General features: G+C 34.5%; 1 protein-coding gene across 8 annotated transcripts in view; it reads right to left on the bottom strand.

Annotated features, from left to right (window-relative positions):
• The window catches only part of LOC134528031 (phosphatidylcholine:ceramide cholinephosphotransferase 2-like), a 248,470-nt gene that overhangs the window by 6,433 nt on the left and 226,495 nt on the right, over nucleotides 1-15,542 (bottom strand). For 7 of the 8 annotated variants that reach the window (XM_063361210.1, XM_063361214.1, XM_063361219.1 and 4 more), the window contains 5 exons: nucleotides 11,834-12,026; nucleotides 8,238-8,430; nucleotides 7,199-7,409; nucleotides 4,590-4,864; nucleotides 1,391-1,566 (listed from right to left, as the gene is read on the bottom strand). In XM_063361210.1, the coding sequence (XP_063217280.1) occupies nucleotides 1,391-1,566; nucleotides 4,590-4,864; nucleotides 7,199-7,409; nucleotides 8,238-8,430; nucleotides 11,834-12,026 (1,048 nt within the window). Of the gene's footprint in view, nucleotides 1-1,390; nucleotides 1,567-4,589; nucleotides 4,865-7,198; nucleotides 7,410-8,237; nucleotides 8,431-11,833; nucleotides 12,027-14,127; nucleotides 14,274-15,542 lie in introns of those variants that run through there. The other variant, XM_063361217.1, reaches the window with a different exon arrangement.

The raw sequence follows: 15,542 nt of genomic DNA on the forward strand, positions 1-15,542 counted from the left end.
AGTTTACAATCCTCTGTTTTCCCGGACAGCTGCGGCCACGGCCCGAATGAGCTTCAACCAATGTGAAGGAGGTTGCAATGCCGCATGCTGTGACGCCAACAGCCACACACATATTTATTTTTATTTTTTAAATGACACTGCTTCTTGTTAAGACACCTGACAAAATTAATTGAGTACATGATGCGCAATCATCATCTCTGCTCGTGGGATGTTAAATATTCAAGTTGTTTACATGTACCTGGCAGAATCAATTCCAAGACATTTTTTTAAGGACCTTTTAATAAAACTCTCCATCAACTATTTTTGTAGCACAGGCTAACAAGTGACTATAACATGAACTAAGGTATAAAAAGAATTAAATGCAAATTAGCTGAAATTTCAAGACTTCTAGCACCATTATACTGTTATTGCAGAACGTTTTGAAACTTTAGTATCTAGCCCTTCAGTTTCGTTAACATTTTTGACCATGGCATCCATTTTTTTTTTTTTTTTTTTTTTTTTTTTTAACCTGGTGAGAATTTCAGGACTAAGACCATTTAATGGTATGAACTTACAACTTTTTAAGTCATAAGGTGTTTTTAGTATGTACATAAAAAGCATAATTTAGTATGAAACAGATATACTATTAACAGAAATAAGGTGATTTTTAATCAGAAAGCTAATATTTTCAGAGATAATTTCCACTAATAGTCAGTCTCCAACTATTTATATTTAATGTGCGACTAATTCAAAGTAATGTATAAAAAAACCAATTACAGTTAGAAAATAACAGGTGGAAATCAAATTCATGACTTCCAGCATCGTTGCTGTATATTTTGGGAATTTTTTTCTCGACTTTGGTGACCAGTCCTTCAGCTCGGTTACTTGAGGGCCCCACTCTCACAGTCACTCGGCCGTCAGTTTGGACTGATAGGCTGAATGGTGGCAGATCCCTCTGTCCTGGCTTCTACCCACGTGATCATCAGTCCACATTGCGACCTGGCCCGAGTGCATTCGTAGGAAGATTTCCTGGGGGAAACGATATCAGTTGATGAACTGCAAATTTACCCAAATATTTACTGGCACAATCACCGGCGCAGAGACGCAGAAACTTATCAGCATATTTTTAATCAGTGTGGTCTCTCCCTCAAAATCATAAAAATTGATACTTGCGCAATTAAGCCCAAAGAACAACTAATCCACTAGAAAGATATATCGGCCACGTTCCACGGAAGAATAAAATATAGTATAATATAGTGTAGATAAGAGTTATGATTTTTTTGTTTTGCACGTATGTAAACGGAACAAAGACCTGGCTGGCGGATCGACCACTCCACACTGACGGGCCAGGCCTGTCCGGGCTGGTCTGAAGGACTGAGCAGTGCCTGGCCAGCTGGGGAGCCGCACCAACCTTGAGGCAGGCGTTGTTCGCCATGGTGTGGTAGGCCCAGAAGAGCGTGGTGGTGACGTAGTAGGCTATCAGCACGTCCACCGTGTAGTGCGCGTGCGCGAGCAGCACCATCACCACGCCCGTGACAGAGAAGCACCACGACGCCCAGTGCAGAGGGAAGCAGTGCCTCGGCGAGTCTGCCAACCACGGGACATCTCATCATCTTTCCCCGTCTGCTACTCACCCGGTTTAAAACTGGACTCGCATCGATCCGTCACCTGTCCATCCATCCAAATCCATCCTGTGACCTGCAGTCGATTCCATCCGTCTGGCCATCTAAACCTCGCGAAGCTTTAGCTTTCGACGGATGGACGGATGGACGGATGAAATTACAACCTCAGAAAATATCCAAGAGGAATTGCCTTTATTTCAAAAGTTTTTTTTTAAGTTTGTTTGTATGAAACAAAAATAATCAACAAATATAGAAGTACAACTTATTGGGTACGATAACTTAAAAATGTACTTAAATATCAGAGCTAAGAAAAAAATAGTTACAACTAATAAACTTTTACCAGAGATTGTCAGCATCCAAATGGAAAAAAAATATTATGACAGATTTGATTCACATTATAAATGTCTTAGTTGGACAAACAGATGGCAGATGGACACAACAAATCTTTTAGAGTCCACCTAAACATTCACTATTATTAGTATGTATCGTCAAGGATCTGTCTCATTCAGAGTTGGTCATTTCATTTTCTTGTAACAGTACTAATTAATGGATCTTCCTATGAATTTATTCCAATAGTTCAAATTGCATTTTTGAAGTGAAACTTCTTTGGGCACGATGGGAATAAAATTCAAGGTCGAATTTTAATGCAACGTTTTTGTGAAACAATTCTGACGCCGAAAGGTTTCGGACGGTGCAGAGAAATTGGCGGGCCATGGGCTCCACGTGGCGGCGTGCGGCTCAGGTTGAACCCTGCTGTGCTGCAGGGATAGGCGGGTCGCGGCGGTAGGGACTCGCCTGCGCCTGACGCCACCCCGACTTGCTGGCATCTAGTAAGGGTGTGTTTGGGCAGAGGGCAACACAACGGGGTTTGAGATTATTGTGCACCGCACCACGGGCCATACTCGCAAGAAAACGAGTGTTCTTTCAAGTACACATTATTTTAATTACTTGTGTAAATCAATATTGTTAAACAGTGTTATATGAGTATTTTTTTAGCTAACTAAATATATTTTGATGGTATAATGCTTTTCATACTTTAGTTTGACATGGTAATTATTTGTCACAAATTATTATTTGATCAACCAAATCACACACTGTTTTATAATGAGCCCAAGAGCATGAAAATAAGTTAATTCCAACTAATAATATGCTAGTTAGAATAAAGTTTACACAAAACCAATGCGTGGAATATTATATTTTTTTATTTTCACTGTGTGGCAATATGGTTATAATGTAAATAATTATAATTATAAACAGTAAATATTACTGTGAGGTAGGTTGTGAAGTTTAGTTTTTATGTCACGGAGTGGCAAACATGTTGTCATCTTTCATTAATTTGACTGCAAAACAGCATCAATGCCTATGAATGCTTTGCGGTCTGTCTATGTAGCCAATTGGTAGAATCTGTGGCACTATATATTGATACGATGATTTTTGCAAAACTACAAATTCAGTCTATTAGAATACTGGAATCACAATTAACCTATACATAACATAAAATTAAATTAAAATATAATTTATTATACTCAATCCTAGCTTGATATTTATTAAATGAAAATTTTCTTTATGGTGTGAGTAGTTCAACAGTGAGTAATACTCATTGTTAATTCATGAGGTTTGAATTACAAATGAATTTTTATTTCTATCAAGTGTCCACAATTTTTTTTTGTTTGTTAAGTCACAAATTATCTCACCAGATATTATAGCTGGATGTTATTCACTAGCTGTTAAAGATCTATTAGAATACTGGTATCACAATTAACCTATACATAACATAAAATTAAATTAAAATATAATTTATTATACTCAATCCTAGCTTGATATTTATTAAATGAAAATTTTCTTTATGGTGTGAGTAGTTCAACAGTGAGTAATACTCATTGTTAATTCATGAGGTTTGAATTACAAATGAATTTTTATTTCTATCAAGTGTCCACAATTTTTTTTTGTTTGTTGGGTCACAAATTATCTCACCAGATATTATAGCTGGATGTTATTCACTAGCTGTTAAAGATCACACAAGTGAAATATTTATGAACACTTTGTGATATTTTACAACTATTATACAATATAAGATAAATATTTGTGGAGACAATTTGAGACAAAACATAATATGGAAGAGAGCTTACGGGAGAATTTCCCTGATTAATAGTACCGTAGTGACAATAAATGAAATAACCAACTCAACGCGTGAGAACAAACCTTAAACTGAGCTACATATAACTACATAAAATATGAAAGTGTATATTATATATACTTGCACAACTCACAGAGGGGATTAGTATGGTGTTTTATTTCTTGGATTTGTTACTGTAATTAAATGCATTTAATGGCATTAAACAGAAATAAAAACTTAGTAGAGATTGTATGTAAACAATTCATTTATTTTAATTTAAAGAGTATTTGAGATGATCACTTATCACAAAAAATTTAATAACCATAATCTTCATCAATTTTTGGTGTTCATTATTTGATTGGAATAAAAAGTTAACTCTTTATTTACAACATATTAAATTAAAAATTTCTCTTGTTTGTATTTATCTAGAGAAAATTGAAATATATTTTTTTAATTCTGAATAGAAAAAACTAAGAATCCAGTGGCGTAGCCAGGATTTGTGTATGGGGGGGTGTTAAGAAGCATGCGCCCCCCCCCCCCCCCCCCCTTATTAAAGCGGGGGTCCGGGGGTCCTCCCCCAGGAAAATTTGGATTTTAAGGTGTAAAATAGTATTATTTTAGCAGTTTTCGGTACTTAAATTTAAATATTGTTATGGTAAAAATTTTATTAATTTTAATATGAAATTTGTTTGAGTGATGAATAAAAAATTAAAGATTTGGTGCTAAGGGGAGGGGAGGGGGGGTGAACCCCTAAACACCCCCCCCCCCCCCGGCTTCGCCCCTGCATCATTCACACAATGATTTAATTGCTTAACATGTAGCAATGCTGACCGTAGCAGCAGAACTGAGCACAGAGCAAGACGGTCACTCACACTCGGCGATGGTGAGGTAGCTCATGGTGAGGATGACAGTGTGACCGCTGTAGATGAAGTCCCCGCAGAAGGTGTGCTGCCCGTTCATGGAGAGGCCGAAGCCAGACAGCAGCTGCCACACCCTCTTCAGGATGATGAGCGTCGACGTCTCGTTCAGCTTCGGCGAGCAGTAGTACGTTCTGCTCGAGTGCGGCAGCACCGTCACGTACATCGTGATGGACCGCATCAGGTACAGGAGAGACAGGATCATGAACACCCTCCGCATCACTATGAACCTGTTGCGACAAACAAATACCACATACAAGGCGATTAGAATCAAAAGGGTGTGAAAATGTAGATTTGTGTTTGGTTATGGTTTTTTTAAAAACTCCCATAGAAAATATCACATCCGTTTGGAAGTATTTTAACTTGGAGTAATACCCAAATATTTTGCCTGAATAAGTTTTTGATACGACCAACCATAACTGCAAGGGGTTGAAAAAACAAGTGTTGGAGAAAATAAATAATAATAGTTCTCTGCGTAAGTACATCAGATTTGTTAAGGTATTTTGTAAATCTTATAATTTTTATCTAAAAATTTGGCTTGAAACAATTTTTTTTATTAGACGAACCATTGCTGCAAGGGGTTAAAAAAACGAGGGGTAAGATTTAAAAAAATGTATTACTCCTTTAGTAGGGACACTTCAAATCCGTTCAGATTGTTTGTAAATCTGAAATTTTATACCTAAAACTTTTGTCAAACGATTTTTGATGATACAAAACATTAATGCAAGGGACTGGGTACTTTCTTTTAATAGATATACTATCAAATCCACTATAATTTATTGTAAAATGCCTAAACCTTATCTAAAATCTTTGGCTGAAATTTTTTTTGATGAAACTAACTATTACCATAAAAACAGGAGTTGAAAATAAAAACATTAAAACTTTCTTAGTATCAAAATGTCAGAATTTATTAATAACCATCTTAATGTTACCTTAAACCACTGTCCAAAAAAAAATTTATGCAATCACGTATTAGTGCATGGTATGAAAAATATTGTTTGAATATCAAAAATAATGCATAACTACCTTAGTAGGCATAATATGAAATTTATTATGCGGGATGCATTAAATTAAAAACATTCAATGGAAATTGAAATTTTTCATTCATTCTTTTTTTTTAATATTGGCAACATATAGGATGTGATATAGGCTACATTAAGTTTTCCAAAATGTTCCAGGAGTTTATAGAAGTTTCCAAAATATTTCCAGAAGAAATAGGTAGGTATTTTGAAATCTACCTACGTCTGTAGGCTGTGCTGAAAGGCATTTTATTTATTCAAATCTAATTTTGAATGAATTGTAAAATTAATCACAAATATAGAAGATTTTTCGAATTGAATTTCAAAATACAGTACAACCTTTTTTTTCCTGCATTTCACAGATACTAAATGCAGTAAAATGAAAAAAGGAATATATTATATAACTCAAAAATATACTCAGATAACAGACCTAAGAAAATATAGTTTAATGATTTATAAGTGCTTAGCAAACATGATTGCGAAATTAATATAGTTTTACAAGAGCTTGGCAGTACCCAAGTGAAAAATATTATATCATATAAGTAAATGTAAACACAATAGCATGTTGAAAATTGCAAGAAAATTTAAAAAACTCTAAATACATTTTCTTAAACCAAAATTTTTTTAAGTTTTGTAGAAATTGTTTTGTCTGTCAACTTATTATACATTGAAAAATATGTATATTTAGTATTTTCTAATCATAATCTAATAATACAAAATTTGTGACACATAAAATGTACGTATGTGCTACGTTTATGAAAATTTTCCAAATTTCTCAATAAATCTTCTTGGCTTTATAAATATAATTTTTTTTGTGAACATGCCTCACTTGCTGTTTGGTAACAAATAATAAAAAAAAAATTATATTTTATTTTTATTATTTCACTTTCACAATTTGTGGAATATCTAAATATACCAACCTAGACCTCTTAAATTAGTTTTATACAGTACAGCAAATTAGGAAAATACTTAGCTGTATATAAAGGTTGCTCCACAAGTTGAGTTATATAAAGTTTCATCATTGCTAAGAATTAATTTCTAGACGTGTCATGCGATAGGTCCCAACCTAACCAGCAACTGGAATCAGCTCAGTTGAATCGACAGAACGCAACTTACCCAACAGTCGGTCAGATATACATTTGTATCAACTTTACACACTGCAAATCTAGTACTACTGTAACACTAAACTAACCAAAAATCATAACTGGACTAAATTTGTGAATGAAGAGAGAACAAACACTCTAAAATATGGATCTGGGGTGTAGCAATATGACTGGAGTAGCAACAGAATGTTAATTGTGGGGGAAACAAGAGCATCCTGAAAATACAGACCATTTTACGTCAACTGCCATCACATTTCTCAAAAAATTGAAATCTCTGTCCGACTCTGTCAGGAACAGAACCAGATTGCCTCGTTAGGGAGTGAGTTTTGACCTCTGGGCCGCCGTGGCCCAGTAGCTCAAACTTTCTGTATCGAGCTTTAGGACATGACGACTTGTCTCGGCGCGGGAACAACCAGAGCGAGCGCCACCTGAGCAAACAAACCTGTGCTTGTGGAAGAGGATGACGAGAACGGTGACGTTTGTGGAGACCACGATGAGGATCTCTGACACGTTGAGCGCCCAGTCGAGTGGCACGATGTTGTCTATCACGACGTCTGGCAGAGGCCCGTATTTGTCACGGTCGGGCAGGCGTTCGTGAACGAGCGCCAGCGACACAGTCGTCAGGATGAAGTTCACCACGAGTATTATGAACGCTTCAGGAGAAAAACACACACTCATACTTAAAAACAATGGCACAATAAAAAAACACATGTTATTTTGAATTATTTTTTTTACAAAGTTCTGCTGTGTTAAGATATTATTCTACTTGATTTTAAAATTATTTAAATGTCTTTATTTACCCATGGAATTTCACTGTAGAATGTTTTACAAAATTACACAACAGATAAATTGTACATTGCTCAGATATGAATGAGTTAAAATGATAGTAAAATCAAATGTAAGTAGGTACCTGGTACCTATGTAATGGTAAAATGTTTTGATTGATGATACAAAGAAACAAAAAGAAAAAGTGTTCAATAGTATTTTATGAATAACTTATTCCTGATCAACAAATAATTTTTTTCACAGTTTTGAAATGAATCTGAAAACTTTTATAAATAAAAGTTGCATATTGCTTAAAAACAAATATATAATATATTAACAGCTCAATTACCAATCAAAAAGTTTCTGAACCTAAGCAGAGAGATTGTTTCTGCATTTGGTTATAAAGCAATTATCATTTTCGATCATAATCACAAATTATTTGTTACATATAAAAAAGCATGTAAGTACTATGTTGCAAAAAAAAATCCAAATTTCTCAATAAATCTTCTTGCCTTCATACATGTTACATTCTTTCATTTAAAATTTTTTGTGTATAAGTCTCACTTGCTGAATATATATATGTAATGAATAATTAAAAAAAATAATAATTATTTGATTAGAAACCTTAAATTGAGTATCAAATTATTCACAAATACCGATACAAAAAAAATCTCTCAGATGTTGCAAACATGGTTGGCAGTAAAAATTTTGCTTACCTATAAAAGATTTAAACTTCTCTTTAGGAAAGCGGGGCTCTTCCCGCTGCGGGGTTGGAATGTCGATGGTGATAACTCCGTTGCTCACACCACCGCTCCTGTGCTGCACGCTCAAACTATCCACGTTGTCGTCCGAGTCGTAGAACTCGCTGGTGGGGGAGTGGACTACGCTGCCATTGGACGGCAGCAAGGGCTGAGGGGGGGGGGGGGAAATCCACGACTTCAATTATGAACTCTGACCCAAACACTTAAGGCTGCTTACACATTTTGTTACTCGACAGGCATCTCTTACTTCAACCAATTTCCTTAAGTTTTCCCCATTTTTCCCTTTCTCATTGATCTACCTGGCTATTAGATGTATTGCAAGACACGAGTATATCAAAAACACATTCCAAGTCAAAGAAGCATTTCCATAAGCTTTATAAAAGAAACAACAACACTTATTACTATTCACTTTTCTCTTATTATCGTAAATTAGTAAAATATTTAATAAAAAGAGACAAAATTCAATGGACTCGAAATACCAATAATTATATTAAAACTAACCCTAAAATATTTTGGCGATATGTCAAAACTAATGAAAGATGGCTTTCATGAAAAGCATTCTCTAAAAATTAATGGAACTATTACGAATGATCCCGCTGAACTAGCCAATGGATACGCTAAATATTTTTCCAGTGTCTACGAACCTTCTACATGTATCCAACAACCTGCGACAAACAATATACATTTAGTATCTATTTCTGTGCCCACAATCTCAGAATGTTTAGTATTATGGGGCATAAAATCGTTGAAATCATCCAAATCTACGGGTCCTGATGGCATACCTAATTTCATTATAAAAGGCTACTCTGAATTATTAGTCCCTCTTTTGCTGCATATTTTTAATTTTAGTTTACAATCCTCTGTTTTACCGGAGAGATGGAAAACTGCTAAGGTGATACCTATCCACAAAAAAGGCTCTGAACAGAATGTTAACAATTATAGGCCTATTTCTCTACTCAATGGTTTTTCTAAAATATTTGAAATAATAATTTTTAGATTTTTAAATTTCCAGATTAAGAACAGTTTATCGAGCAGTCAGCATGGTTTTAGGAAAGGTTTATCGACCACCACTAACTTGCTTACTTTTTAAAATCCTATACAGAGAGGTTACCAACAAAGGGCAAGTGGATGCCTGTAATTTTGATTTAGCCAAGGCCTTTGACACTGCGAACCATTCTATACTCCTTAAAAAATTATTTAACTTTGGTTTAGCTCAAAATTTTACAAACTGGTTTTCTAATTACTTAACTAATATAAGTTTTTATGTTACAATTAATAACCACAATTCTTCCCTGTTTAGTATCTCTCCTGGTGTCCCTCAAGGAGGCACATTATCGCCTCTTCTTTTTAATTTATATATAAACGACCTGCCTCAAATTCTCAACCATTCTACAGGAGTACTTTTTGCCGATGATCTAAAAATATTTAGGAATATAATAATACAGAACGACTGTATTTTATTACAAAATGACATTTCCCAAGTAAACAATTGGTGTAAATTTAATCTGGTTACACTAAATAAACACAAAACATTTGTTATATCCTTTACAAGGAAATATCAACCACTTAATTGTGATTACATTTTAGAAAACTCTGTAATCATGAAATGTTAAACAATTAAGGATCTTTGTGTTATTTTAGATTCTAAATTATTTTTCCATAATCATGTAAACTATTTATACATGTCTTCCTGCGAAACCCTTGCTATGATCAAATTTATTACTTTTTATGCTACCAATTCAGACTCAATTCTCTCCCTGTATTTTGCCTTAATAAGGCCCAAATTAGAATATTGTTCAGTAATCTGGAATGACATCAAGTCGGCCGATGCAAATAAACTAGAAAGTATACAAACAAAATTAATTAATTTAATAATCTTAAAAAACCTTCCTTCACCTGCATTAACTCCTCTTGGTGCACGTAGAGTATATTTAGATTCTCTGTTTGTTGAAAATTGTTTTAACGCTAAAATTAACTGTACTTATCTCCTGGAAACCACTGGGTTAAAAATATCACAATTTAATTATCGTTTATACCAAACATATTGTACTCTACATAACTTTAATGACATAATATACCGATTAGTTAGGAATCACAATAATAATCAATTGCCTAAACTTAAAAATTTATCCTCTTAACTTGTCCTCTACTCACATGTTATATTTTGTATTATCCATTTTTTTATATATTTTGTGTATAGTTTAATAATTATGCAATTAACATTTCGCTAAGTAATGTGTCATGTTATCTTGTCCTTTTGGTATTTATATCATTTCTGTTTTCATGTTTTGTGTTTATCCTGTGCTGTCTCTATTTATTGTGATAGTGTTTGTTTTTACTTGTTTTGTGTCGTACTTGTTTTGTGTCGTGCCCACCTCTAAAGTTCCAAGACTGTCGGTGGGCATGTAACAAATTTAAATAAATAAATAAATAAATAAATAAATAAATAAATAACATGACATGCAGAATTGACAATAAAATGTTTTCCCGACTATATACATTTTGCATTATTATTCCCGTGAACACTACATAACCAACAAATAACTAACTGCTTAAGGCCCGGACACCATCAACATAGTATTTACACATTGATATAGTGATAAGCAATTACAACATAAAACAAGCACAGCATCCTGGCTACAACGAACATAAATTTAACCCTATCCTTTTGTTTATTTTTGTTGTTTATACCTCCAAATAATTAATGCTGGTAGTGAGTAATTATAAGGAAAAAAATTGGTATTATCCAGAATAAAATCCATTATAGTACATAAAATGCAAAATTAAACACAGAAATAATTTTTCTCGTTTCGGAAATCGGACAGTGATAGTAGTTTAGTTCTAACCTGCAAACATGATAAACCATATATAATATTTGACATAACCTAGTCAATACATGCATTTTCTTATTTGTCAGACAAAATCCACAAACGACGACGTAGTAGGGTGCCCAGAGTTTCCGAATAACAAAAACATATCACAGTTTTAGCAATAACTAAGTATTAATCAAAACTAAGTATTAAGCAAGAGTTAAACCTAGAGAAAAACTCTTTTGAATACTAATCCTGGACCTGTGTAAATGCTTAGGCCCAATGTAGGATTGTAACTAGTCATATTTTATTACATGGAGTTTCCAACAGTTATGTATATGTATAATAACTGTGTTGCGCTTTTGAAAAGCTTATGTAGAGCCAGTGGCGTAGCCAGGATTTGTGTATGGGGGGTGTTAAGAAGCATGCCCCCCCCCCCCCCCCCCGTATTAAAGCGGAAGTCCGGAAATTTGGATTTTAAGGTGTAAAATAGTGCTAGTTTAGTTTGTGATGAATAAGAAATTAATTAAAGATTTGATGCAAGGGGGGGGGGGGGGGGGTTGAACCCCCCCCCCCCCCCCCCCCCCCCCCCGGCTACGTCCTTGTGTCGAGCATGACCAGACCTCTAGCACTCCTGCACTTCAAGATACCACACACACCCAGCCAGGCGGGGCCCTGTTACGCCTCTTGAGTAATGAAACACTAACAAAAAAAACAGTGGCACAAGGAGGGTTGCCGCACCTGTCTCTGGTAGATGTCGGACTGGGTCATGTCTGCTGTCAGTCCCGTCAGTCTCACGCTGTCGCTGATCAGCGCCGGGACATCGCTGGACGGACCGCTCTGTACCTCCGGGTGGTGGTGGGCGTGAGCAGCGCCGGGCGTCTGGAAGCTGCCGTAGTCACTCTGGGCCGCCCCTTTCGAGTCCAACACCATCCTGCGCAAGGGGACGCAAACGCTCGCCCGCGACGCTCTACATTCCACCGCTCACTTCAACCTAACATTCTTTATACAACAAAATAAGTTCAACGCAGATACAGTCCAACACATTGTTGATCACTGCACATTATCTAATGTCAATATAGTCAAGGCCTTAAGAGCAAGGGGACAAAATACTCTAGGCCTGGTCTCTGGTTGGGCTGAGATAATTTTTAATGCCTGGTTTTACCTCGTTTTAGTAGGACCCAAATTAAAAGTCGATTGTTAATAAAATTCATAGGAAACCTTACAAGTTATGGGAGACATGCAGTTTACATTTATAGTTATGGCCAAAGTAATGTTTAAAGAGATTTAAGATTTTTTTTTTTTTTTTTTTTAAATTTGGGGTTTAAAAAGTTGTTCAGTAATAGTGAGGGGGGACCCCCGACAAAATTATTAACCACCCTTAGTTTCTCTCAACAGCTAAGAATATACCAAGTACAAAATATGAAATGTAAACCACTAGAAAACAGAAAAAACTGTAATGAAATGAAAACCGATAGTAATGATAAACTCTTAGCAACCAGACTGAAACAAATCTGAATGCAAACAGCTCCACTGGTGTCAAATTAAACAGAAAAAACTGTAATGAAATGAAAACCGATAGTAATGATAAACTCTGAGCAACCAGACTGAAACAAATCTGAATGCAAACAGCTCCACTGGTGTCAAATTACACAATGTGCTGAACCATATAATTCCGGATTAATGGCCTTTACTGTGCTGCTTTGAAGGTTTTAAAGTGAGGTTTCATTTGCATCTCTGTTTCAACCACCGTGTTGGATTTCTGTTTTTCTAATTCCAGATTTTTATGAAGAATTATTTTGAAAACAAGACTATAGAAGGTTATACACACTACCCAGCTTTGAAAGTCGAAAATAATGAAAATGAACTGCTATGGAATGACAATTAAGTCAAGGCAAAAACTCAAATTCTAATTTTTTGTCCAACTTAAAAAAACCAGGAAATGAGTTGAATATATCTGGTGCAAAAATTACATAAAGCAAATGCTTATACATATAGTTAAATAAAACTCAATGATGTGAACAAACAATAACAGAGTTACTACTCTCTTGCTCTAGAGTTCTAGACCATTTCTTCCAGATTTCTATTTTCCCCTGTCTCAAAAAATCCTGCAATATAACATACATATATTAAACTAGACACCTATCGAAACACATCTCAACCACAACTAATATGTCAAACTGGCCATAAGATCTTTTCCTGTACAATACATAGTTTGCACTGTAATTTCCATCGATGCCATACTTCCAACAATGTCAGTCCGTAAATAAAACACCTATATTTTATAAAACTTTGAAACAATATATTACTGGTTGTGACCAGGTCAATGAATATCTACATTTGATTGATCTTCAAATCATTAAATTCATTGACTGTTTTCTTACGAAACGGGTGGGTGATCAAAATACAGACTGGTTTTAAGACATTACAAAAACACACTAGCTAGTATTCAAAATTAATAGTGCAGTTTAGTAACTAACATTTGGTCAATTTCCCTGTTTTCCAGGTTTTGAAGACACCTTTTAAACTCCCTGAGTTTCCCTGTTTTGCAGATATTTCCTGTCTGTGGGCATCCAGAATTACTTATTTTTAGGACGAAATACTAAATTTTTTTATAACCAGCATTAAACACACATTTCAACTATTGGTAATACTTTTATTAGCTTTTTTGTTGTCTAATTGAGTTACTTATTATGCTTTTAAAAATAATTAGGAGCTATGATCCTAGTAAAATATTTGTGAGAAAATTTTATAGTTACTACCACCACACTAAATTTTAAACCTGAATTTTTTTAAAATCAGTAATGCTACAGATGGGGAAAAGTAAATTTTTGCTAAATCCAAAAGCAGGACATGCATAAAGTATATATACATTCTAAACACGTTCCCTTCCTCTCCAGGAAAACTGGTGCAGTCACAGCAAAGAATGAAAACAAAGAAATAAACTCCCATTTGTGGACTTCTGTATCAAGCTGCAACAATAACTGACAGTAAGAAGCTTGGAAAGTAAAGTATGATGCCAAAAAAAAACATACCCAAAGATGATGGGATCTCTAGTCTGAGAAGTGACCCAAGTTTACAATTTTCCACAGGAAATATTTTCTCTCATCACAGGACACATCACAAAATTTAAAAGAAAAAAGTTTTGTTTGTAAAATTTTTACTAATTTAGATCAAACTGCTATTCTCAAATTTTCTGTGAATAAATACTGATTTTCCTTTACGCACAGTATATTTTGACAACTGGAACATGACTACCCGCAGTCACGCACTAGACAGAACTGATTGTGCAGGTATTCCACAGTCACTGTCACCATGAATATTACACTTGGAACTCTAGACTTGTCAATATTTGCACGAGTATTTGTTTGTCCTTTGTTCATGTCGTTTACCCACAGCCCAACGTGAACCACGATAATGGTGTCTATGTAACTCGGTGATAACAGTAGGTCACATAAAACTTGCTAGCATTGCTTTTCAAAAGCTCATCATTCAAATCATTATCTAATCTAAAAAGTATTCAATCCATGAAGTCAATGCAATCAATAACAATTCAATATTGAAAGAAAAAATAAAACACTTCTTTAAAGTACAGTTTTCTACAATTGAAGAGGTAATTCACTCTAAAAATAAATCTACTAAAAATACTTGACGTTATTCCTTATTGTGTGAATTAATTGAGTAAGAAGTCAATTTAGTGAAAAAATTTATGTAAATGAGCAACTTTTAGCAACAAACATTACACTTTCATTCATTAAAGCTTATTTAATTACCAATGTGATACAACACACATTATTTGCTTAGAACTAAAATAAAATAAACCCTGAATGTTTGGTAGATTTCAAATACTACCTATTGTAGCCATTACTATGGTGCAACTTCCGAAATTTTTTTACGTAGTCTTTCATTTCATGAAAAAACCATCGTTAACTCAAAAAAGTATGTGTGTATGTATACATGTATGTGCATATATATATATATATATATAACAAATATATATGTATGTGTGTGTATCACAATTGTGTACATGATAACTGCTGCAATTTTTCACGAATCACTTCCAAACTGATACCTTAACTCTTATAGTGAAAAATCTAAGTCAAGTTTGTTAATGGAAAAAAAAGGGTAGAAATGGGGGAAAGTTTTTTGGGGAAAAAAAAGAAAAAGAAAAAAATCGCTGTAACTCCGAGTAATACCAAAAATTTCTGTCTGAACAAGTTTTTTAATATGTCCAACCATAATTGCAAGGGGTTTAAAAAACAAGGGTTTGAGGACAAAAAAAAATCAAAACTCCCTTCGTAGGCACAAAAATGAATTCGTACAAATTGTGTGTTAATCTTATAATTATCTAAAACTTATGTCAAACAATTTTTTATTAGATGAACCACTGGTGCAAAGGGTTGAAAAAATGAGGCATAGAAATTTTAAAAAAATGCATAACTTCCTTAGT

This window comes from Bacillus rossius, chromosome 1 (assembly GCF_032445375.1).
Source record: "Bacillus rossius redtenbacheri isolate Brsri chromosome 1, Brsri_v3, whole genome shotgun sequence".
Classification (NCBI taxonomy): Eukaryota; Metazoa; Arthropoda; class Insecta; order Phasmatodea; family Bacillidae; genus Bacillus; species Bacillus rossius.